Source organism: Carcharodon carcharias, chromosome 8 (genome assembly GCF_017639515.1).
Source record: "Carcharodon carcharias isolate sCarCar2 chromosome 8, sCarCar2.pri, whole genome shotgun sequence".
Lineage (NCBI taxonomy): Eukaryota > Metazoa > Chordata > Chondrichthyes > Lamniformes > Lamnidae > Carcharodon > Carcharodon carcharias.
The window spans coordinates 127,981,511-128,007,152 of NC_054474.1; the positions used below are offsets into that span (position 1 = coordinate 127,981,511).

Consider the following 25,642-nt stretch of genomic DNA (forward strand, 5'->3'; position numbering starts at 1 on the left):
TACAACAAGAGAGAATCTAACTGTTGCCCCTTGGTGTTCAATGGCATTGCCATCACTGAATCCCCTGCCATCAACACCCTGGGCGTTACCATTGACTAGAAACTGAACTGGACTAGCCATATAAATACTGCGGTTGCAAGAACAGATCAGAGGCTAGGAATCCTGCGTGAGTAACTCACCTCCTGTCTCCCCAAAGCCTGTCCACAAGGCACAAGCCAGGAGTGTGATGGAATACTCTCCATTTGCCTGGATGAGTGCAGCTCCCACAACACTCAAGAAGCTTGACACTATCTAGGACAAAGCAGTCCGCTTGACTGGCCACCACTTCCACAAACATTCACTCCCTCCACCAATGACGCACAGTAGCAGCAGTGTGTACCATCTAAAAGGTACACTGCAGGAATTCACCAAGGCTCCTTTGACAGCACCTTCCAAACCAATGACCACTATCACCTAGAAGCACAAGGTCAGCAGATAGATGGGAACAGCACCACCTGGAAGTTCCCCGTCAAGCTGCTCACCATCCTGACTTGGAAATATATCGCCGTTCCTTCACTGTCACTGGGTCAAAACACTGGAACTCCCTTCCTAACAGTACTTTGGGTGCACCTACAACACATGGACGGTATCGGTTCAAATAGGCACCTTCTCAAAGGCAACTAGGGATGGGCAATAAATGCTGGCCCAGCCAGCGAAGCCCACATCACGTGAAAGAATAATAAAAAAAACTTTGGCCTCAGGGAATTAAGGGAAATGGGGAGTGGAGACAAAAATGGAGTTGAAGCTGAAGATCAGCCAAAATCATATTGAATGGCAGAGGTGGCTCAATGGGCCAAATGATCTACTGCTGCTCCTATTTCTTATGTTCTTAACTGTTTTACCATGCTTTTGAAATATAGTCATGGTTGTAATGTAGGGAATGCAGCAGCCAAATTGGACAAAGCAAGGTCCCACAAACAGCAATGTGACCAGATTGTTCAGCGATGCTCCTTCTATCTGTGGGCTCTAGGTATGGTACTTGGTTAGTAGACAGACTTTATTCATACTCCGATATCTGCTTAACACTTGTTAATTAGTATTACATCTGAACAGGTTACAAAATTGGATCGTTGCTCCTAGGCATGGTGTTCCAACCTCTCTCTCTCAGGTCAAACACATGACTGACTGATGTCAGTTGTATATCATCCACATCATATATTGGCATATCCCATCTATTAAACCTTTATACTACACAGATGTTGTTTGAAGGATAAATATTGACCAGGAAAAATAGTGCCATGGGACCTTTAATATTGACCTGAGAGGGCCAATGGAGCAATTGTTTAAAATCTCATCCATAAGACAACAGCTCCAACAGTGAGAAACCAAGTTTCCGTTTTTCTTTCATATTCCTAAAGTTCTATTGCTTACTTCTATTCCAAATTAAATAAGATGGAGCTAAAAGAGCTCAATGTGTTAGACTGGAAGAAGTTGCCCCATCATTAAGGACATTCTAGCTAACTTGTTACACACAGCAACTTAAGAGGAAGAGGGTAAATAAATGAGGTGGCGGATGGTGGTAATCATAGAAGTTAGTGAAATTCAGGATATTGGAGTCATAGAATCATGGAAAGGTTTCAGTACCGGAGGAGGCCATTTGACCTGCAAGTATCCGTGCCGGCTCTCTGCACCTGGTTCCACTCCCTTGCCTTTCTTTGCAGTCCTGCAAAATATTTTCTTTTCAGATAATTATCCAATTCTTGCTTGAGAATTTTGATTGAATCTGCTTCCTCCACACTCTCAGACAGTACATTCCAGGTCCTCACACTCACTGCATAAAACCTTTTTCCTCATGTCTTCATTGCTCCTTTTGCTAATCAACTTAAGTCAGTGCCCCTGTCTCTTGATACTTCCACAAACGGAAACAGTTTCTAACCACTATATCAAGGCACCTCATGATTTTGGAATCCTCTATCAAATCTCTCCTAATCTTCTCTTCTCCAAGCCCAGTTTCTGCAATCTATCTATGCACGTAACTTAAGTTCCTTATCCCTGGAAGCATTCTCATGTAATTTCCCTGCACTGTCTCAATGGCTTCACATCCTTCCTAAAGAACAGTGTCCAGTAATTGGATACAGCACTCCAGTTGAGGCTGAGCGAGTGTCTTATACAGGCTTAACATAACTTGCTTGCTTTTGCAATGTGGGTCAACATATTTCTGCCATTTCTGAGGCAGGGCATTGGAGCTCAATATTTTGATGAACACCCTTAACTCTCAATAGTTCTTCATGCATCACTATAAGTGATGGTAGGTTTGGTAGGGACGGAGCAGAATGGGACTGAGGACACAAAATGCTCCATTGTTGTCATCAGTTCCCCTTTGTTATGGAAAATAGTCATTCCTTTCATGCTTGGAGTCATCTGTGGAGCTCTAACGTGGCTATGGAGTCCAATTCCAGAACTGGATGGCTTTCCAAAGGGTGGGCAAGGCTGATTTTGTTGGGACTGCACAGCCTTTCTAGTTGGCCTTTTGTCCTTAGCTGCCTGTGTTCTTTGCTGTTTGAAGGAAACAGTGCCACTATTTGAGATTGCTCCCCTGGTGGTTCCTTCTTGTGCACTTTGTTCCCAGTCTGTGGTGGACGTGCCACAAGCAGTCCTTGAACCTTAATCTTGACCTACCTCAAGGTGGTGTCCAAGTTTAAGTTGTGAGTACTTGATCACCTTTGGGAGTTTATCATCATTCACTCTACATGTCCACTTCATCTGAGCTGGGCTCTGGTGATGAACGCATCAATTGCAGACATTTCTGCTCTTTGAAGTACCTCAGTGTTCAGCACTTTGCCCTCCCATTTGAAGCCCATGATATTCCAAATGCATCTCATGTGGAACCAGCCCAACTGATTATTATGTCTGGAGTAAGTGATCCATGTCTCACAGCCTTTTGGGAAGGTAGGAATTGTTGCAATATGGTGCCAGCTGTGGTATCTCAATGATGAGATTTGGAGACATTTATTTAAACATAAACCATTTACTGTTAATCTTTAACTATTTACAGATCCCAGGTTACTGTCATGCATTGTGTTGTTACCTCCATGCAGGCTGCCTCCAAAGTGTTCTTTCTAGACTGTTCTCTCAGTCTGTTACCATGTGAGTCTATACTTCATACAGTTGGCAGTGCTATTCTCAAGTTCCATATTAGCCTTTACTCTGCTGAGCAGCTTAACATTACAGTGACATGCAGGCACATACAACATCCCCCTTCCTTCTCCAAACAAAACTTTCCTTTCCAATGGAGTATAACTATTTATAATGCAATCTTTACTTGCTATCCCTGCTCCTCCTTCTCAAGCCTCTGAAATTATAAATTCACATGGTCTTGAAGCTTGACAGTTCTTCCACATCTCAGCCTGTCATGTTTGGAGGAATGGAACTAGTACTCTATGTCTCTGGTACTTGGTTATCTCCATTTGATTCACTTTTCCTGCTCCTTCGAGTTGCAGTTCTCTCTATTAACAACGCATCTGCTTTTATCAGACACTCTGAGTTCATTCCATTTCTTCCACAGGGAAGTGCATTCTGTTCATTCTTAGAGTGGATTCGAATTTTCTTTCTTCGTGGTGTCCACCATGTTCTTGCTGGACGTATAAGTTTTGAAAATGGAATCTCCAATTCCACTTGTCTCACAATTCCAGCCAAACATTTGTTTGTTGTTTTATTTTCAAACCATTTTGCATGCTTATGAATTGTTTCATTCAGCTCAATGGTTTTCAGTACATCTGAGACATCCAATGCTCTTTCTCCTTCTAGTTCTTTGCTCTTCAGTGTCAGATTTACATTTTCCGATCTCATTTCTGTCTTTCCTTTTTCCGCCTGCAGCAGAATGTTGTGCTGGTCCTTCATTTTAGTTTCACTGTTGGCCAGATCTGTCTCTGGTGAAGTGTTGACTTGTTTCAGTTCTGTAATTGTGTAAGTCATGACTTCATTATCTGCTTGCAGTTTTGAAATTTCGACAGTTTTTCCTTTCAATGCCTCCTGTTTTCCATTCAACTGCTCCTTCAGCTCTTCAGCCTGTTTCTTGTAGATTTCAGCTTCTTCCTGGAATATAGAACATTATTGAATCTTCTCTGCCAGTTAGTTCTTCAGTTTGTTCAGAGTAACTTTAAATTCATTTCCTTCTCTTCGTAAGTTTCTAGAAGAATAAACTTTGTCCTAAGGAATTCTCATAGCGTGTGAAGGTCTAGCAACATGTTTTCCTTTTCTTTGCAGAGCTCACTTGCCTCATCTTGAGCTTTTCTGTAATTCAGCATAATCTCCTTGAGTTTCTTATGCTGTGCTTCCATTCTGCTGTTGAAGGCTATCTTCATTTATCCGTGTTTCTGAATGATGCATTCCTTTTACATTTGATCTTGAAGGACAATCAACCGTTTTTTGAACTGTTTATTTTCTTTTTGACTGCTTGCCAACTCACTCTGGGCATTAGTGCATCATTTTCTTGGTACGGTTAGTTCTAATACAGCTTTTTCTGAAGTAATATTCAATGTCCTTTTTAGCTCCTCATGTTTTTCCATGGCTACATATTGATTCTTGAAGGACCCTTTCAGGGTTGCAACTTCTTTTCTGCCTGCTGTTTTGCTTGACTGTACATCTGGTTGAGTTTTCCCAACTCCTGCTTTGATTTGCCAACTATGGAATTGAGGGTCAATATCTGCTCCTGCACCTTTGTGATATTTCTGAAATTTGTCTGTTCAGATCTTGAACAGCTTTGTTTATTGAAGACTTCAGGTTATCATGCATTTTCAAAGGTATATACTCAGCTTGAATCTTGCGCTTCAAATCTTCCAGTTCAGCTCTGATGCAAACATCTTTCTGTAGAACAGCTTCATTTACATTTTGCATATTTTGCTTCATTTGAGTCACTGCAGATAGTTTTTCATCATTCAAAGCCATTTGCTCACTTTGCTTTGCCATATGACTCCCTTGCTCTGGGGTCTTTAGGCTCCCTTTCTCTGGGTTGTCTGTCACCCTCTCTCTGGGACCTTTTGCTGCCCTCTCTCTGGGTGTTATGTTGCCCTCCCTCTGCAGTCTTTTGTTGCCCTCAATGCTTTTATTGGGAGTTGCCTTCTCTCTGGGGATTCTTGTTGTCCTCGGCACTTTATTCTTCCAGGGTTTGCACTCTCCACAACTGGGAGTTTAAAATATCTGTCAAACTTTAATATCTCACCATATGTTGTCCAGTATTGATCTATATGTTGGCTGCGGAGTACTTCACCAGCAAATGAACCAACGATGAATAAGCACTTATCAATTTGTATTTCTTATGATTGCTTATTTAATCTTGTAGTTCTTCCGTAAACTAAAAATGTATTTTCCTAGACTCCCATTCTTGGGTTTGGCTTAGCCCTTTCCATAGCATAAATGTATCTGGCTCTTCTAATTTTCCATCCATGATTTTCCCTTTTGTAGTTACTGCTTTAAATGTTGCTACCACTTTAAGAGCTGTCAATGCAGTAACCATTTTTTACTCTCAGGTTGTTTCTGCAGCTGTTGGTTTCTCTGTGTACATTTCCTGTGCTTTTCCCAATTTTGGTGGGCTCCCCGGCAATCACGGGCTTTTTTAAAAAACTGTCTTAAACTTTGAGATGGGAGCATTTCTTTTCTAGGTAATTCTTTCTGCTTGTTTTTACTTCTGAATAGATTTTTTGACCGTCCTGTGCTATGGGAGTTTTGGTGGGCTTGTGGTCCAATCAAGGTCTTTTTTTTAAAATTTAAAGCAACAGCACTTTGTTCTTAAAATCTGCAGGTCGCTCTGAAAAAAAATCTGCAGGTTCTGCTTAAACTTTTGACTCTGCCAGCTGATTTTTACAGGTTTTTGTTTTGAACCTTTGTTTTTTACTCAGAGCTCTCTTTTAGCTGCCCTCTGGATGCTGAGTCCTTGGGACCGCCACCTATTCTAAAATGTAATTACGGCTACTTCTTTTTTGTACTTTTGCTCACCATCTCATGAACTGTGTCCTTCAGGTTCTTGCAATTTTCTGTAATGGGCTTCCACTTTGGTGGATTCCTCACTTCTAGTCTGTAGCCTCTTCAGCTTTTTCTTCAAGTTTTCTTCTTAGATGCACATCTCTCCAGTTAGGCTTCAGTTGCTTTTAGTTTTTCACACCTTGGGATGCTGTTCTGGGTTTATGCATTTCGCTGCCACTTTTCATATCACCATGGATCACCATGTTGGATTATGATACTATCTCAGATGTGGTATCTTACAGAAGCTCCCATTGCTGCCAACCATGTCGTAATATGGTGCCAGCTGTGGTTTCTCAATGATGAGATCGTGAGACCGGTATATTTAAACATGAACCATTTATTGTTAATCTTTAACTATTTACAGATCCCAGGTTACTGTCATGCATAGTGCTGTTACCTCCATGCTGGCTGCTTCCACAGTGTTAATTCTAGGCTGTTCTCTCAGCCTATTATCATGTGACTCTATACATGACATTGTGGGTGGTGTTATTCTCCAGTCCCACATTAACCCTTGCTTTGCCGAGCACCTTTACATTACAGTGGCATACTGGCACATACAACATTATAGGACGGCTTTATATAAAAAAGTTTTGTTGTAAGTTTGATATTTCATTTCCTCCACAGTATTTTGCATAAATGGACAAATGCTGGGCTTGCGCTGGCAATGTTATCAGTCACCTCATTGCCAATGCACACATTTCTGGAGATTGTCCTTACAGGATTGGTGAAATTATCTAAAGCCTTCAGGGTTGTGTCACTGATAGTCATAGTAGGTGGAGTATAGTCAGAATTTGGTGGTGGTTGGTGGAGTACCTCCGTCTTCCTTAAGCTGATGGTTAGCCCATAAGAATTCCATAGGGTCAAGAAAATGATGGTCTGATTCAGAGGACATCCATACTTTGTGGCTGAATGTTGTAACATAAGGCTTTCGTAGCATCTTGTCTGGCAAGATGTATTTTGTGGGCTCTGAATCAAAAACATGAATATATTTTTAAAATACTTTTTTTCTCACGAGAGTAGTAAAAGAAGCAATGATTAGCCCAGCACATCTAACTGCCTGTGCATTCTTGAAGAGGATTAATTTGATTTGTCAAACCAGAAGAATTACATTGCAAAACAAAAAGATGATGAAGGTTAATACACAGGTGGCAGAACTTGTTCAAAGATATAACAGCAGATGATTGGGAAATTCCACTGCTGGATATATAAGAACCATTGTTTTTTGATACTGCAATTACTGATCTCCCTTGGCATTGCTTTAAAAATATTGGCATCGACTCTGCCTGAATCTGGCTCTCCTGACATGCTTAGGTTTAACCAGGACCTCAGAACCTCACCTCATTTAGAACATTCACAGAATTGCAGAAGCTTTACCATGCAGAAGGAGGCCATTCGGCCCATCGAGTCTGCACTGGCTTTCTGAAACAGCATCCTACCTCACGCCCTCCCCTGCCCTAAACCCATAACCTTCTTTCTTTTCAAATAGCAATCCAATTCAAACCAACCTCCACTACCCTCTCAGGTCAATTTAGTTAGAATTTCAGTGAGAACATGGGATTTTGAAATGCTTTACAGCCGCTTCAACTCAACTTAAAGTTTTGAATGACAACTTTTAAATGACCTTAGTTAATTCGCTTACTTAGTGGCTGTTCATGTTTTAAGTGCCAACATGGCATCTGTTTGATCTTTCAAGCTAAGACCTGATGAGTCCAATATGGTCGGAGCCATTGTGGTGTTCATGGAGCTGTATGTTGGCTCCACGCTGTGTGTGAATCCTTGACATAAGATGAACTATAGGGGAAGTCGAGTGTAACAGGGAAGAGGCAGAAAGTTGGAGCTGAGGCTAAGATCAAATCAGAGCAGGTCAGCTATGATCTTATGGAATGGCAGAGTAGGCTCAAGGCACCATATGATTTGCTCATGCTCCTATTTCTTATGTACTGAAGTTAAGCCTGGACTTTTCTATGCTCTGAGCCCCTCTGTGCAAATGTGATGGTAGGTAGGTTGCCAATGTTTCTTATTGGGGAGAATTTTCCAGAGGTTCCTCCCCCCAACCCACCCCACTGTGGCAGGTTTAATGGTGAGTGGGGGGAGGACAATGCGGCGCAAGCTCAAAAATCGATTTCCCGCCGGCGTAAAATGACGGTGGGATCTTCCACTCCCGGCTGCCATGATGGGTCGCAATTCCAGCAAGGGACTAGCGTGAAACCGATTTGCATCCCGCTAATGGGATGTAGATGAAAGCTGAGCTGGAATTGGCCCCCCATGGATCATCTGCGACGCCAGCGGGAAATCACGCTGAACCAACATGGCGTGTAAATGCCAGCAGTTACCCTAGGAAGGCCCTGGACAGCTCACAGAGATGAGGACAAGATGGAGGCCTCCAGCAAATTGACCCTGGAACACCACATGCAATACTGGGTGGGTGGAGCATCAGACACGTGGATCTTCTCTGTGCAGCAGCATCTAGGAGGTGGTTATACTCGACACAGCAACTCCTCTTAGGGCTTGGATCTTCAAGCAGCAACTCCTCCCAGGGTTTGGATCTTCAAGCAGCAACTCCTCCCACGGTTTGGATCTTCAAACAGCAACTCCTCCCAGGGTTTGGATCTTCAAGCAGCACTTCCTCCCAGAGTTTGGATCTTCAAGCAGTAACTTCGTGCACATGGTTCACAAGTGCCCTGGCAAAGACCTTTATCTTTCCTGCAAATGCCTCGTTCCACGGGACCTGGGGTGTCCCAAGGAAGATGGTGGGGGGAGTGGTGTGTGGGGGGCAGGTAATGGCTTAAGGATTATCACAAATAAAGACATGATTAAGATACAAGTAAACAATATTTACAAAAGTTTAATATTTGTGACAATCATAGTGCACCCGTAAAACCACTTGTGATTTCAGAATTTCTTAGTTTTACTTTCCCTACCACTTCTAAGTGCGTCCCCGACATCCACAACAGGGTGGAGGCAGCCTGCTGATCCATTGGCCCTGTTGCCTTGGATGACCTTGGCAGCCATCCTTTTCAGATCGGAGGCTTCCATTGGCTGTGCTGCTGTGGGGCAGCTGCTCTCTCTGTGATGACAGAGGATGAGGTTGAAGGGCTCACAGACAAATGGGGATTCAAAAGGGCTGGACAACCTCAGCGGCTCTTGAGTGGTGGTCCCAGGGATGTCTGACTGCCGGTCCTCCTCCCTTTGGATGCACAAAGGCCGCTACCTGACTCTTTGAGGCAAAGGGGCACCTGGAGGGAGGTCGAGGTGCCCCGTTTCCCTCTCACATAGCAACTGCAGGCACTCACCCATGGCTATAGCAATGGAGTGTAGGTCTGTGCACATCCCTGACAGAATCTGCTGGATCAGGTTCTCCATGAAGTCCACCACCTTCCCCATGGACAGCTCAATGCGTGCACAGGGCAACACCACTTCATCAGCCAGCAGGTGGTCAGACTCCTCCATTTCACGTTCCACCCTGTTGAGGGCCTCCCACATCTCTGCCTCATGTTCTTCCACCGCCTGTTGCCCCTCCAGCATCTCTTGGAAGGCAGATTCCAAGGTCCATCATCAGACTCAAACCTCGCAGATGCCTCTTCCCCAGCACTCCCCCAAGGACTCTGCCTCCTCCAATGGAATGTGAGATCCTTCCTAAACTAGAACTAATGCCCACACAGGCGTGTGTCTCTGGGCTGGTGGAGGGTGCAGCTGACTGCCCTGATGCCTCTACAGGTGCACTTTGGTCATTTGCTGCATCCTTGCTCCTCTCTGGGTTTGTGTTGGCGCTGGACAGGGCTTTCTGAGGCTCAGGTCTTGCCCTCTTCCTGGTGGCACTATAAGTGAGAGAGGAGAGAGTGAGCGACTGTTTGAGCTGCCTCCAAAATGGAGCACATTTGGCCCTAAGGTTTCTATGACATTCATGGATCCTTACTGGATGGAGACCACAAGCCAATCTCTCCATCTCCAATGACGCAGTCCTGCTCCACACCTGCCAGCTGGGGTGCCTGCTCCTCAAAGTCAGTCAGTTCTTTCAACTGTGGCTGAGCCCCTCCCATCTTCTCCCTTTCTCTACGATTATGGGATTATAGCTTAATTTATAGACTCATAGATGTTTACAGCGCAGAAGGAGGCCATTTGGCCCATGCTGGTCAACAAAGATCTGACTACACTAATCCCATTTTCCAGCGCTTGGCCCATAGCCCTGGAGGCTATGGCAACACAAGTGACTGTCTAAATACTTCTTAAATGTTATGAGAGTTTCTGATTCAACCACCCTTTCAGACAGTGAGTCCCAGACTCCCACCACCCTCTGGGTGAAAAAATTTCTCCTCAACTCCCCTCTTAGCCTTCTACTTCTTACCTTAAATCTATGACCGCTGGCTATTGACCCTCAACTAATGGAAAAAGTGTCTTCCTATCCATCCTATCTATGACCCTCATGGCCTTATACACCTCTATCAGGTCCCCTCTCAAACTTCGTTGCTCCAAGGAAAACAACCTCAACCTATCCAATCTTCCCTCATAGCTCAGGCCCTCCAGCCCAGGCAGCATCCTGGTAAATCTCATTTGCACCCTCTCCAGTGCAATCACATCCTTCCTATAACTAGTAACCAGAACTTCATCCATGCAAAGAGAGGATTGAGAGAAATTATATTTAGCATTTAATTGTATATAGCAATTTTGCGTATCTTTCTCATGCTTCCAGTCTTACAACTAAACCACTGAATTACCGTGGCATGCGATTGATGCACTGTAGTTTATCCAGCAGGGTTCTGAGCCAGGCACCCTGCTGACCATTGAGCCTTTGCAGATATAAAGATAACACTCAGAGAGGCATGTCATTTGTGGTGCTTGCTGGTGCCCTCAATGCCTGACCCCCTTCCCCCACCCACCGCTTCCCCCTTTACCTCCCCCACCCACCCTTCCAGACAGCCTCAGTGGTTTCTCCACCTGCAGGGTGGATGGACTATGAGGTATGACCTTATCACAGTGCCACTGAGGCCCATGTCCCCTGTACCATTCATTGAGGTGAGTGTGGGCAGCTGAGTGTTCACGTACCTTGGCAGAGCGGATGAGGTCATTCATCCTCTTGCAGCAGTGCAGGGCACTCTTCTAGTATACATCTTGGGCACTAACTGCCCTGGAGACTTCCCCCAATACAAGGTTTGTCTCCCTGCTCAGGCTCCTCCTCCCACTTGCTGGAATGAGGATGTTCCTCCTGGCCTCCACTTGGTGGAGGAGGACATCCAGAGAGGCATCGCTGAACTTGGGTGCCATCTCCTCAATCAGCGTAGGTGGGTAAGTTGCTGTCCGTGCACCTTTTAAATATGACACCCAGATCTGACGATGAGATGCGTACTATGCAGCCTGCCCCACTGCACAAAACATTGGGAAACCCCCGACTGCATAACTAATAAGGCCGGGGTTGCACGATGTCACGCAAATTCCCGGTGGCCTCTGCGGCAGGAAACATTCCCTGTCCCAGTCCTGGCAGTTGAAGAAGAGGGGGAGCTTGCCATGGAGTTACTATTAAACCCAACAATTATTAAAAACCTAAATATTGTTACAACCAGGTCAGGATGAGTGTAAGGACCCACCCACCCACCCCCTTTTATCGCACTCCTTGATTGATCATCACAGGTTTTTTGAAATTTATGAGAATGATTGTGCCAATTCAGTGTATATACTGGACAGTTTATGTGCTGATGGCAAAGAACTTAGTCTGACAGGCTTTCTTGAGTTTAAACACAAAAGGGGTTAGTTTTTATTGCGCTAACAACCCACCCAGCTAAAGATATAGAAAATACCCTGACTGTCAAAACACACTCACACACTCACAAGCATGCAAAATTACAAGTTATAGTAGAGGAGGTTTAGCTTTTGGCCAAATTAAGATTCAATGATAAAAGGCAAATAAATAGCGAGTCCACTGTTTATGAGCCCTTTGCTGTTGTTCATGGCTGAGGCAGCTCTTTCAATGGTAGCCCCCTTTTTTCCCCTGGAAACACTGATTTGGAATTTGAAGTCTCTTCAGAATTTCTCGGTATGTTGACCCCAGTATGATGTAAGCAAGCAGTGTTAACTTTAGCTGAAAGAGAGAGGGAGGCATGCAGCTTTGTTTCTGCTTTCAGACCTCCTAGACTGCTCTTAATCAGGATGTTACTGTCACCAAAAGGCATATTCATAATCATAGCTTTTCACAAGAAGGTTTCAGTCATGTGACAGCTGTTATTGACACACAATGGAGGGTGATCCATTTTAACGAAGGGTCTTTGATATCCCTTCGTCAAAGCTGTCAAGATGCCATCAAAACATATAGGGGTCCTTGGCACCCTCCTTTCATAATACGTTTCATTGGTCCTTTATTGTTCCTGGTAATTTCTGGGGTCAGAAAGTCTAGTTGCCTATTGTGCCTACGTTTTGGAGAGAGTTCAGACAATGGCAGATGTGAAGTCCATGAGGGGAACTGCCTATAGCCACATCTCCTGCCAAATCCACTTTCATAAGTTTCCAGACTTGGGCCAGTTTGTAGGTCAGGTGACTTCTACAGCCATTTTAAAGTCAGTGTCTTTGATTGGCAAAAGTCCTTTTACAGAAGTTAAATGTATATTTGACCAGCTGGTGAAATTAAAGATTAGTATTCCGCATGCACATAACACATTGTCGTGACAATAGGAATAGTCTCACTTATATGGGAGCTGTAGTAGTTAGCAGGTAGTGTCCCAACACCTGAACCAGAAGCTTTTGTTTCAGGTCCCACTCTAGGACTTGTTGACCACAGAAGGGGTGTCCATGACTCAATTCAATAGTTTGATAATCAGCTAGCTAATCCTTCCAACACTTCTCCACTGTTAACCAAAGACAAAAAGTTGTGTGTGGCAATGCAAAACAAGCAAACAAGCTCATTTATATTAGGTTTATTAGTTGGTCCCTTCATATCTAATTAATCGTTCATAAAAAGGCAAATGTTATCATGCAAATTGGTCCAATACCGGCAACTATTTTAAAATTAGAACTTACAGCACACAGACTGTTCAGCGCATCAAGTGTAAGCTGGTGTTTTGGCTCCACATGAGCCTCTTCCCCATGACTTCATCTCGCCCCATCTTTCAATGCCTCATGTTTCAGTACCTCATAACTAACTCCCACATAATTTACACACTGTTTAATGCATGCTCCCAAGAATATCAATGCAGATTATTATTGGGTATCATAACCTACTTAGGACTCAGAAAGAAAACTGTTTTCTGTAACCAGACCTGCTTTATTCAAAAATATCTGTTGTATACTGCTGCAAAATTGAGGTTGTTTTCAATCCTTGTGCTGCAATTGAATTCCTGACTGGGACAAACTGGTTTCTCTGCATTGTTTACAGTTTAGAAGAATACCTGAAGTTGAATTGTCTGCTTTCCTCCCACCTTTCTGCCTTTTGACTTTGGCACAGCTTCACAAACACTGAGAAGGCTCAGTCTGTTTCGGAAAGAGTCAAACCACAAAGCGCAAGCCCCTGGGTGTTGTGAACAGGGAGCAAAGTGGGTGTTATTTCTTGATCCTGTTTGTAAGTCTTCCCTTCCCACTACAAGCCACATTGTAGAATTTTACAGCATAGAGGGTGACCATTTGGCTCATCTAACCAGTGCCAGCTCTTTGAAACAGCTTTAGAATTGCTCCCAGTCCCCTGCTCTTTGCATCCTTCAAGAATATATCCTATTCCCTTTTGGAAGTAGCTATTGAATCTGTTTCCATCATTCTTTCAGGCAAAACACTACAGATCACCATAACTCACTGCATAAGAATGATTTCTTCCCATATCATCTCTGGTTCTTTTGGCAATTACTTTAAATTTGTATCCTCTGCTCTGCCAGTGGAAACATCCTTTAAAAATCTAAGTTTAGAATTGCCATTCTGCTGGTTCTTGATTTCTCAGGTTTGTTTTCCAGTCCTCACAGTGCCCTACATGATGGGACTTGGCCCTTCACACAGTTTTCGAAATTTAAATTAGCTTCTATTAAGCAAACGGCCCTCAAACAATGTGTGGGCATGAACTGTGCGCACCCCTCTATGATACAATGCACCAATACATCATCACACTGTACCACCCAATTTCCACAAGTGTTGAGCACAGTTTCTCCTAATTTATGATCTGCTTGCAATCTTAAAGGTTCAGATTTGTTGGCTCAGATTTTGCAGACAGCAACAAAGTGAGGATTCTGGCCACTGACCTCAAAGAAAATTGCCCACAAGTATCTAGCGATATCTGTGGCATGGATTTTACCTTTCCTCATTGGTACTTTGATTCTGGTGCCAAGTCCAGCAACAATGATGTCATAAAGCAAGCTAGGCAGCCAATAACACTGAATAATTCCCATTGACAGCAAACCCAGGGAGTAAAATGATTATCATTCTTTTTTTTTTCATTTTACAGAGAGTGAAATATGTGAGACATCAACATTGGATAAGGTAGAAGCTGAAATATCTGTGCCACCTGTTTGATCCCTTGTGCCCTGTTGTAAGTACATGTGTCTGGTGAGTAAAACATGCACTCTTGTGGGGTGAAAAATTGAAACTGACTGTTAATGTGAGGATGGCATGTCATGGTTGAAAGGAGGGTGGGGTCAACTTATACACAAAGTATATGCAAAACCATGATTTTGGGGGGGGGAGGGGGGGGGGGTAGGAAAAATGGGGTTGTCTTGTATCCTGGGCCAATTTATACGCTGCGATTTACAGTAATAAATGAACCTGCAATGAAAAAGCTAGTATCAGTAAAGTTGACCGTGCAACTACTTTATGAAAGAAAATCTGTTGTCCGTACCTGGCATGGCCTATATGTGATTCCAGACCCAGAGCAATGTGGTTGACACTTAATTGCCCTCAGAAATGGTTCATTAAGTTATACTATAACACTGAGTTGTATTCGGAAGGTGGTTCACTATTGCCTTCTCCAGGATAACAATAGGGATGGGCAATAAATGCTGATCTTACCAGTGAACCTACATCCCATTAATGAACAAAGAAAAAACATTTGACCAGATTGATTTTACCTCAAACCCGTAAGTAATTGTATGCAAAATACATAGGGCGGAATCGTCTCAGATTTGTACTTAAGTGCAGTAGTGAGCGGTAAAACAATATTTTACCCACCAGCCTTGATGGCGGGATTTTACACTGTATCACCTCATGGTGATGGGCAGCGGCATGACCAACCAGGCTTGGGAGGCGGTGGGAATGGTGGTCAGCACCAACACCCTTCAAAAGAGGACAGCCACCCAGTGCCGCAAGAGGATGAATGATCTCCTCCGTTCCACCAGGGTAAGTCACTCTTCTCATCTCTCTCAACTCACAAAATTACAAACCCATCACACATACACAGGGCCCTCACTCACTGCCAGCTAGTGTGACATTATCATTCACTTTCTCACACTGACCTCATCCCGTCCATGGGACCACGCACCACCCACATTTGTCAGACATACTTATCATCTGGCCTATCAAGTGGCCTGCTTACACTCTCTTCATCTCTATTCATGCAGGACAAGTTGGCACTCAACAAGAGGGAGAGGTTGCAGACCAATGGAGGAATGCCTGAAATCAAGGTCCTCACAGACTTTGAAAACACCACCATGCAGCTGGCTGGCGATGACCAGGACTGTTCCTGTGCTGACGGTGAGGTCGGTGGTGCTCTACCAAGTGAGGGTCCAGCAGTGCAACATCCATCAGACAACCATGCCGTGAGTGATGTGTCCTGTTTCTCAGGCCACTGCCATGCACTAATTGTCTCTCCTTCCTTCCGGAGGCACACCTGCCAAACAGCCGACAGAGTCCACGACACAGGGTTTCCAATCAAGACCCAAAGAAACCTCAGAAGAGGAACCTGGAGGCACCCTCTTTGAGGTCCTAACACAGCGCTCACCCACACCCTCCACCAGCGCAGAGACACACATCTCAGTGGGACCCAGTTTTAGAATAGCCTCGGGATCACAGCCTGGTGGGCAGATCACACTTTCTGACCCACAGCGGGCAGCGGCAGGGACTTCCCAGGTGTCCAGCACTCGGAGGACTGCTGGAGGCCAGAACATTGCTGAGTCTGAGTCAGATGACGAGCCTCTGGCCTTGGCCTTGTCACAGTTGCTGGAGCTGCAAAGGCAAGCTCAGAAACATCAGGATGGGATGTCCGCTGCACTCCTCAGATTGCAAGGCACACTGGAGGAGCCCGTCCACTTTCGGGCTGAGGAGATAGCGCTGGCCCATTTGAACCCTCTCTTCCTATGACCCCAGCAGCTCCAGCTCCACTGGAGGAGGGTGCCACTGCCACAAAGCAGTACGCTGAATGCAGGCTGGGGCCTACCAGGCCTCAGCCCTCCATTGGACGCCTGCCAGGCCATCACTGGCTGCCTCCACCTCCGCTGTGGATGTCTGGGGAGCACCAAGAAATAACGGCAGGATTAGGAAAGTTAAAAGGAATTAACTCGTTCAGATTCAAACAGGGGAACGTTCAGACGGAAGACCACAGCGCACCTGCGCCACCTCGAGACCCAGTATAACGTCGTGGCTGAGCGTGACCGTCCTAAGTTCTTGAATGGCATTGGCCGCGAGCTGGACGCACCAACTCCTGTGGAAGCATCCAGCCCACTCCTCCGCCACCCAGCATGTCTCCTTGGTGCCCTCTCCGAGGATTGAACTCAGGACCTTCAGATTGTGAGACTGACTATTAGGTCCTTCACTGCGCCGCCATGACACGAACATGATCACAGAGGGTATGTGCGCTGTCATATGTCAGACTGGAGTCAAACATTCACAGATGCAAGATGAGGATCTCATGGGGTCACCTCACTGGTTGTCGTCGTCATCCTCTACAAATCTAGCAGCTATGAGGGTCTCCCATGCCTGTCTGCCTCATCTGGCCAGTGCGAGGGTCTCATCCCCATCATTGCCACCTCCGAGGATCCCCTCACCCTCATTCCCATTGGTGTCCTCCTCATTCGAGGAGACCTCCATCTCCTCCACGTCCTCCTCGGCCAGTAACTATCCACGTTGCAGTGCCAGGCTGTAAAGGGCGCATTAGACGACGACGATGTGTGAAACCCTCTGTGGACTATATTGCAGGGCTCCACCAGACCAGTCCAGGCACTGGAACCTCATTTTTAGCATCCCGATGGTTTGCTCCACCAAGTTGCAAGTTGCAACATCAGCATTATCACAGCGTCGCTCTGCTGCAGTCTGAGGCCATCACACGGGTGTCATCAGCCACGTCCTCTGAGGGTAGCTCTTGTTCCCCAGGAGCCATCCCTGCAGCTTCTGTGGATCCTGGAATATGTCAGGGATCTATGACCGACAGGAAATGTAAGAGTTGTGCACACTCCTTGGAAACTGTGCGCAGACCTACAGGATGCGTTTGTGGTGGTCACACACCAGCTGCACATTCAGCGAATGGATGCCCTTGCGGTTGATGTAGTTGACCACATGTTGTGACAGAGGCTTAAGCACCATGTGGGTGCATTCGATGGCATCCTGCACTTGTGGGAAACAGAGATCTGGGCAAATCCAGTTGCTCTTGCATCCTGGCTTACTGATCTGGGCAAAATGCACAAAGTTGTGTGCACTCGTGAATATGGCACCCGTGACCTCATGGATGTATTTGTGGGTGGAAGCTTGTGATATCCCACAGGGGTCACCTGTGGAACCCTGAAAGGAGCCACTGACATAGAAATTGAGCACCGTGGTCACTTTCACAGACACTGGCAGTGGATGCCCTCCGTGTCCCTGTGGTGCCAAATCCTGCAGCAGGTGACAGATGTGACCGACCAGTTCCCTAGACATGCGCAGTTTTCACGACACTGGATCTTGGTCATCTGCAGGAATGAAAGGCAGCGTCTATAGACCCTGGGTGTCGCCAAGTGGTGACCAGCGATGACTCGCTGTGGTTCTTCAGTGGCATGTGCGGGAGCCCCAGCCGCCCCTTCTTCCTGAGGGTGCTGCTCCTCCCTCTGCGCAGACAGGCGCCTTAGTCGCTTTCTCCTCTGTCGTCTTCGCTCTCTGTAAGCCATGAGGCATACAGTTAGTTCACCAGGCTCCATGATCCTGATGTACTCCTCCTGCAGGATGAAAGAGAGAGACACATGGTTAGAACTTGTCCTGGTTAAGTGTGAAAACCCCTTAACCCACCCTGGGAGTGCTGGCCACCACTTGGATGGCCAGAGATTATTGCACTGCATAGCTGCCCGAAACCCCACGTATCTCTGGCCCATTCCACCTGACCGATTGGCAGCAACTCTGCCCATTGGACTGCATGCTGTGCTCTCAGCTCAGGCACAGGCATTCTCCTAACCCACACTGCAAGGCTGCACTGTTAGCTTGAACCATGGGGGAGACTGGTCCAAACCGGGATGCTGACATTGCAAGGGGCTGTGAGCACTTCCAGCAGTGACTGCTCCATGGAGTGGGCAGATAAGCTAGAAGCCTGACTCCAATAATATCAATGGCTGCACCTGAACTATCTCAGTTGCCGAGGAATTGTCACTTTATACAGATTTCCCTAATGCGTGGCTGCTTCTATCTCCCACCCTACCTCACACCCTGAATGCTTGTGTATTATATTCTACTGATGGGCAGCCCTAGACACCCTTCCCAAGTTACCTCAACTGCAGGGCTGCCCTTGCCCCCTCCACACCCCAAATGTGCCCCCTCAAGCTTGAAGTCCAACAGGCGACCCTGGTGAGCTCTGCACAATGTTATTGTGTCCTCACCTCTGAGTTCCCCTCAAATTGAAGCTCACCAAGTGCATGCCTTTTATATGTTGTTGTGAAACATGTTAGCGTGCTTTCCCGCCAACATGGGCAGACAATCCACCAAGGGGGGGAGCAACAATTCCAGTGGGCAGGCCTAATAATGATATGCAGACGTCTTATAATGAGGTTCCTGACATCTGATGGTGGGAAAAGCAGCCCGCCATTGGCGGGCTGAGTGGTGATCGTAAACTGGTTCACGTTGTCGTAAAACTGATCGCGCCATGTTGTCTGCTCACACCACCAAATACACCTGACACCAGTGGGCACGGAAAATCCGAGGCACATAATATGTAACACATGCAAATATAACACAATAGTTAGGGGTAACATTTCCTCAATAATATACAGTCAGCTTGGTTTACATTAAACATTATTGTAAGTATGCATACGTAAGCATGGTATGCACTAAATATTTGGTGAGATTACACCCTCTTCAAGAATCCAATATTTTATCACTTCCCCAATCATTGAATCCAGCTCTATTAACAAGTCATCCATTGTGTATAACATGAAATCTGCACTATTTGGGAGGAGAGAAACTGTCAGATAATCCCTCCCACACCCTCTCAGTTTCTGGGTGTCAGGTTGCATACACCGTACATTAAGCAAAATTGGTGTGTTTGATCGTGGAGAGCAGAAGTCACCTCTATTCCTGTGCATTTATGCCAAGACAGAGAGAGCAAATTCACCTGATCCAACAGGCATAGAGGAAACTTGCTTCCTGAAGTGTGCTCAGCCTCTGCTAAAAAGCTTCAAACTTTCTCCAGACTTGCTGGGTGTGGTCTCAAGTAAGTGTTTAAGAAGCCAGCCACGAAAGCTCAGGATTTGCTGTCAAGGTCAGCTGGTGAGTTTGAGTGCACAAGTTACAGAACACTGTAAGGAGAGAATGGCCGAGGATCCCAAGATTGAGCTGTTCATTAAGGTAAGGTTTGAGCTGGAAATATTGAAGTCTTAGGTCAAATTTTATTTCAATGGTATTTTTGAATTAAATAATTTATTGTAACTTCCTCACTTGTTTAAACTTAAAATGTCAGTCTCTGCTGTATAAATTACGCATAAGAATAATTAAACTAGCTTTGAACTAACATCAACTTTCTTTTGGTCCGTGTCTAATCTAAGGAATTCAGTTACTGTCCTCTGTCATAATTGTTTTTCACTCTGAACTTTGAATAGATGAGAATAATGAAAGACTCATGGGCTGTTCCTGCCCATCAAAAGCTCTAGTATCTTGTCTCTCATGAGATCTCAAGCAGCTTCCATTGTGGCTACTTTGATCTTTCATGTACTCCTAAGAATGTTTTTTTCCTCATATATGTTTCTTCAACTTGCTTTCCACACATTTACATGTATGTCCACTGGTCCTACCATGTTTCAATTTGAAGTAATATTCCCAATTTATTTAACCTATACCATTTAGTATTCAGCTTTAAGAGGTTCCGCCCTTACCTACATTCTTTATAAACAATACACAGAATGAGTTTCCTTTTGTGCGTTTCTTTAAGTTTCAAACTAATTCAGTTGCTGCCCTCTGCACTATATGCATATTTGTGTCATTCTGTTTATTTTTTCTTAATTACTCCACCACATAGTCCAAATGTTGAATAACATGCATTTAGCACTGTTCTGAAGACCGTTTACTGTGTCTCAATCAATTTAGTTTAGTTGTGGTGAGCATTTACACTTTATCGGGTTAAATTTGCTATTCTTTTGCCCAAAAACCAGTCTAATATAAATCCTTTCCTACATCGTCCATCTCCACTGCCCTCATGTTTTAATGGTTACACAAATTGAGTTTGTGTTTGTTTTTGACAGTAATACTGATATATTAGTGTATTGATAAGATATAGAGTGACATGTCGGAATCTATTTAAGGGGTGCAGATGACTTTTGTACATGGGATAAATAATAGATCGTGGGGACTAAATTGCAGACTGGACTTTAATCAGAATTTTGATAGATTAGGTCTGGAATAATGGATATACAGGGTGAGTTACATGCTGAGATCTAGCAAAGGGTTGATTTGACTGTAAAAGGGAAGCTTGAGTGGTTTTAGGATTAGATTGCTCTCAAGGTTTTTTCATTACATGCAGAGCTCATTATATGAGTGATATTTGATGCCAGCACCATTTGCTCAGTCAATGATTCCTGTCATTTACACCTGGTATTATGCACCCTGAAAAATTTATGTTGGCATAATTATTGCAAGCTTATCGAGAAATAAATATTGATTCCTGAGGAAATTCTGCAAGCCATGTGTTTTCAAAATGGACATTACTCTCTTTAAGGAGTCAAGACATCAATGAAATGCAGCAAAGTGCAGTCTATCAAGTGGTTTTGGATTATAATGGCAAAGACAAATTCAGAAATAAAGCAAATGTGATCAGAATGATCTTAGATCCAGAAAGAGTAAATACAGAATGTGGCCTGTAATTTAAAAGTTGCAATTGGTATAGGTTGTCGAGGTGGAAAATGATGACAGCAGATTACAATGGAGAAAGTGTGTAATCCCCATTGACTTTAACCAGTTTTAGCTACTGTCACACCAGCCTAGATCATAAATGCGGTCACTGATCACTCTTGATCTCTAGCTCTGTACTTCTGCACCCATCATCCTTGCTGCCTTCTTTGACTTTTGCTTCATTTTTAATATATTCATTCAGGGGATGTGGGTTTCACTGACTGGGCCAGCATTTATTGCCCATCCCTAGTTGCACTTGAGAAGGTGATGGTGAGCTGCCTTCTTGAACCACTGCAGTCCATATGGCATAGGTACACCCACAGTGTTGTTAGGGATGGAGTTCCAGGATTTTGACCCAGCGACAGTGAAAGAATGGGGATATATTTCCAAGTCAGGATGGTGAGTGGCTTAGAGGTGAACTTCCAGGTGGTGGTGTTCCCATCTATCTGCTGCCCTTGTCCCTCTAGATGGCAGTGGTCATGGGTTTGGAAGGTGCTGTCGAAGGACCCTTTTTGAATTCCTGCAGTGCATCTTGTAGATGGTACACACTGTGCGTCAGTGGTGGAGGGAGGGAATGTTTGTGGATGTGGTGCCAATTAAGTGGGCTGCTTTGCCCTGGATGTTGTCAAGCTTCTTGAGTGTTGTTGGAGTTGCACTCATCCAGGCAAGTGAGGAGTATTCCATCACACTCATGATTTGTGCCTTGTAGATTGCGGGAGTCAGGAGGTGAGTTACTTGTTGCAGGATTTCTAGCCTCTTACCTGCTCTTGTAGCCACAGTACTTATATGGCTAGTCCAGTTCAGTTTCTGGTCAATGGGAACCCCAAGGATGTTGACAGTGGGGGATTCAGTGATGGTTATGCCATTGAACGTCAAGGGGTGATGGTTAGATTCTCTCTTGTTGGAGATGATCATTGCCTGACTGTTCCAAATGGACTTATTGCTTGACTTATCATCTACTTGGATATGTCCCAGTTGCTCTCAAAGCTGATCCTGTTGGCTAACAACCAACATCTGACCTGATTTAATGACAACGCAACGAATTTCTGGTTATGTCAGAAGAGAATCTGATTAGAGTACCCTCTTTAATGCTTTGCAAGAGCATAATTATTCAGTGAAACCCTCACAAAAAATATCTATATGTTCAATCCTAATTATACTTCTGTCTTCCCTATCCTTCTCTGTGGCATCAGACAGATGGCACTAATTTTTTTTTGCGAGCTGTACAAAGAAGGTTTCTGAAGAACTCCTGGAGAGATTCAGAATGTAAATACCAGCTGGACTTAAAAATCCAGATGTTCTGACTGCTCCATCACCATAAATAAAAGTGAAAATGAAAGATGCAGCTGACAACAGATGATATTTATTGCTCACAGTTTCTGTCACCCTGCATCCTTCAATTTACAAAATTGCTGAGGTGTCTTTCAGGCTACCTTAGTTTGTTGAGCCTGCAGCTTTTAAAAGTTAAAGAGGGGTTTTGAGGACTAACTAGTTCAACAGGTGAGAAGGAGCAGTCAGTGCTATCGAGAATTCTCCTTGAAGGCATTAGTGAACCAGAGGGGTCTTTATGAACTATCAATGATCGTTTTGTGGTTGCCATTACTGAGGCTAGTTTTCAATTCCAGATTTATTAATTTAATTCAAATTCCACCAGCTGCAATGGTGACATTTGACCCGCCCATCCCCAGAGCCTTAACCTGGGGTTCTGGATTACTAGACCAGTGGCATCACCACTATGCCACCATCTCTCTTGAATTAGAGTTGAAGTTGCAAGTAACAACGAAAAGAGACACAGTCTTGTCAATTTTAGACAGAGTAGAAGAAGGCAAACATCTCAATGTCATCTGACATCCTGATTCAATCATTAATACATTGTTACTTTCAGCATTAGGACTGCTATAAGAAAACTGTAAATCCAGTAATAGTGGGCAGGATTTCATGATTGGTAGAATTTGTCACCCTGCCACTGAAAATGTCACTTTGAAACCTGCCCCTGGCAGACTGCACCACAGCCATTTAGCACTTGGAGGGGCAGTAAGTGGCTCAGGGCAAGCTGTGAGGCCTAGAGTTTCCTCCACATTCGCACCCAGGTACACTTGCTATCTTTTACAATCATTCGTCGGATACTTAGTCTGAACAGACCTCTGCTCACAAAAATGGCCACGCCATCTCACAGCTCTGAAACGTGAGTGTCTTCCAATTATGCTTGTTCACAACTTCAATCAACATTGCAACCAGATTTTCAGGAAACAGAGTCATTCCTGGTGCCAAATGATATAGAGAATTCCACCTTACTTCCCTTCAGTGGAGACAGCAATGCTCCATGCCCAGGCATTCAGTACCACCATTGCGGAGTTATGATTCATTGGTAGTCCTGATAGAGCAGGAGCACTTCTCTGCATTTTCTTTTGTTAATAAGAGCAGAGAGTTAGTTTTAAAACATATAAATATGTGTAGATGAATGTTTACAGTTGAAGAATACAAATATGTCCTGCTTCAAACACAAGGCTCCTTGAGATGTGGGATGTCAATGCTGGAACACTTGAAGATCAAGTGTCATCAAATTATTTCAGTTCAATATGGCAGGGTCCATTTCATCAGCCTCAGCCATGTACCTTCATCCTCCCAAACATTGATTTGGAAGTTCTTTGGTGCACAAGTGTTTCACCATTCAGCATTGACGTTCCTCTCCTTAAGGATTAAGAACTTTTCCACATCCCACACCAGCATTCCTTGTCCCCTAGCTTGCCAACTACTATTTTAAATACTTGCAGACATGATCCTGACAACTTGCCCTAGTTTGGGTTTGCTCAATCTGATTTCAAATATGTTTCTCAACACTAACAGAAGGTTGAGGAGACATTTATCACATTTGTCTGGGCAGGATTCAAATCCAGATTCCATAGTTGAAAGCATCGCCAGCCTTTCCATTGCCCTAGATTCAGCTTCCTAGTTGATCTTATTTCTCAGACAAAGCAAGCATTCATGTCCAACATAAAACTGATCAATGTACGTCTATTTGATTTTAGCTTCTTTCCTTCCGCATTTAAAATTGGCTGATCCCTTGTCAAGAAATGAGCTAATCTTGAATCAGTGCCAGGGTGCAGGTCAGAAGATTAGATTGAGTAAATTAAGTGTGACAATAGTGTGGAATGTATCAATGTAGGGCGAGGCAGAGCAGGAGAATCTGCTACTTCTGCACTCACAGCGTATACACAGCGTGTATGTAGGACAGTTAGGTCAAATTATTGAATATTTCAAGGTCCAGGACTACATGCTGAGGATGCACTAAGGCTAGGTGCAGCCACTGCAAAGGCTGGACAGGGAAAGGCCTCTTTCTAAGGTGCTCCCGACATAGTAAGCCAAGGGGCTGGAAACCCCTCGGCTGTATGCGCCAGAAAATGTTTGACATGAAATGTAAAATTACATTGTAAGATAACGTGCAATGGCAAGTGTAGTAAGGGATCTCATGTCCTGTATTGGAAGAAACTGAACAGTATTACACTTTATGTAATGTCAAATTTGAACTGTTATGTAATAAATTTCACAAATTTTATGACTAGAGCGTGCTTTGGAAAAAAATGTTAGATCATATCATGAGATTATTGTATCGAGTATTGCAAGATGATATAATAAGGTTATTGTAGAGCAGGAGGCCCAGTATCCAGCTCACTGCAACCTTTTCCATCTACCCTAGCCCTCGTCTCAATACACTTTGTCTGTTTATTTGCCCAATGCACCTACTAGTTGCCCCGGAATAGGAAGCGTGTTGCTTTTATTGAATTGAATAATGGACTGGACTGGAGGACTGCTAAGGTTGACCCATGTTTAAAAAAGGGAGGAAGGGATAGGCCAGGAAATTACAGGCTAGTCAGCCTAACTTTGGTGGTGGGGAAGTTACTAGGAAGAATTCTGAGGGACAGAATATATCTGCACTTGGAGAGACATGGATTAATTGGGGGTAGTCAGCATGGATTTGTTAAGGGAAGGTCGTGTTTGACAAATTTGATTGAATATTTTTCAGGAGGTAACCAGGAGTGTTGATGAGGGTAATGCTTTTCATGGGGTCTGCATGAACTTTAGCAAGTCTCTTGATAAGGCCCCTCATGGCAGACTGGTCAAGAAAGTAAGAGCCCATGGGATCCAGGGCAAAGTGGCATGTTGGATCCAAAATTGGCTGAGAGGCAGGAAGCAGAGGGTGATGGCAGAGGGATGTTTCTGTGACTGTAAGTCTGTTTCCAGTGAGGTTCTGTAGAGCTCGGTGCTGGGGCCCTTGCTGTTTGTGGTGTTCGTAAATGACTTGGACTTAAATGTAGGGGGTATGATCAAGAAGTTTGCAGGTGACACAAAAATTGGTAGGGTGGCAAATAGTGAGGAGGACAGCCGTAAACTGCAGGAGGATATTAATGGA

The 25,642-nt window shown here is 44.4% G+C and overlaps 1 protein-coding gene across 1 annotated transcript in view; it reads left to right on the forward strand.

Moving 5' to 3' along the window:
• The first annotated feature begins 19,363 nt into the window (after positions 1-19,363).
• The window catches only part of LOC121281223 (chloride intracellular channel protein 4-like), a 29,386-nt gene continuing 23,107 nt past the window's right edge, over positions 19,364-25,642 (forward strand). Inside the window, exon 1 of the mRNA XM_041194014.1 lies at positions 19,364-19,695. Coding sequence (XP_041049948.1) covers positions 19,660-19,695 — 36 coding nt within the window. The 5' untranslated portion in view covers positions 19,364-19,659. The remainder of the gene's footprint in view (positions 19,696-25,642) is intronic.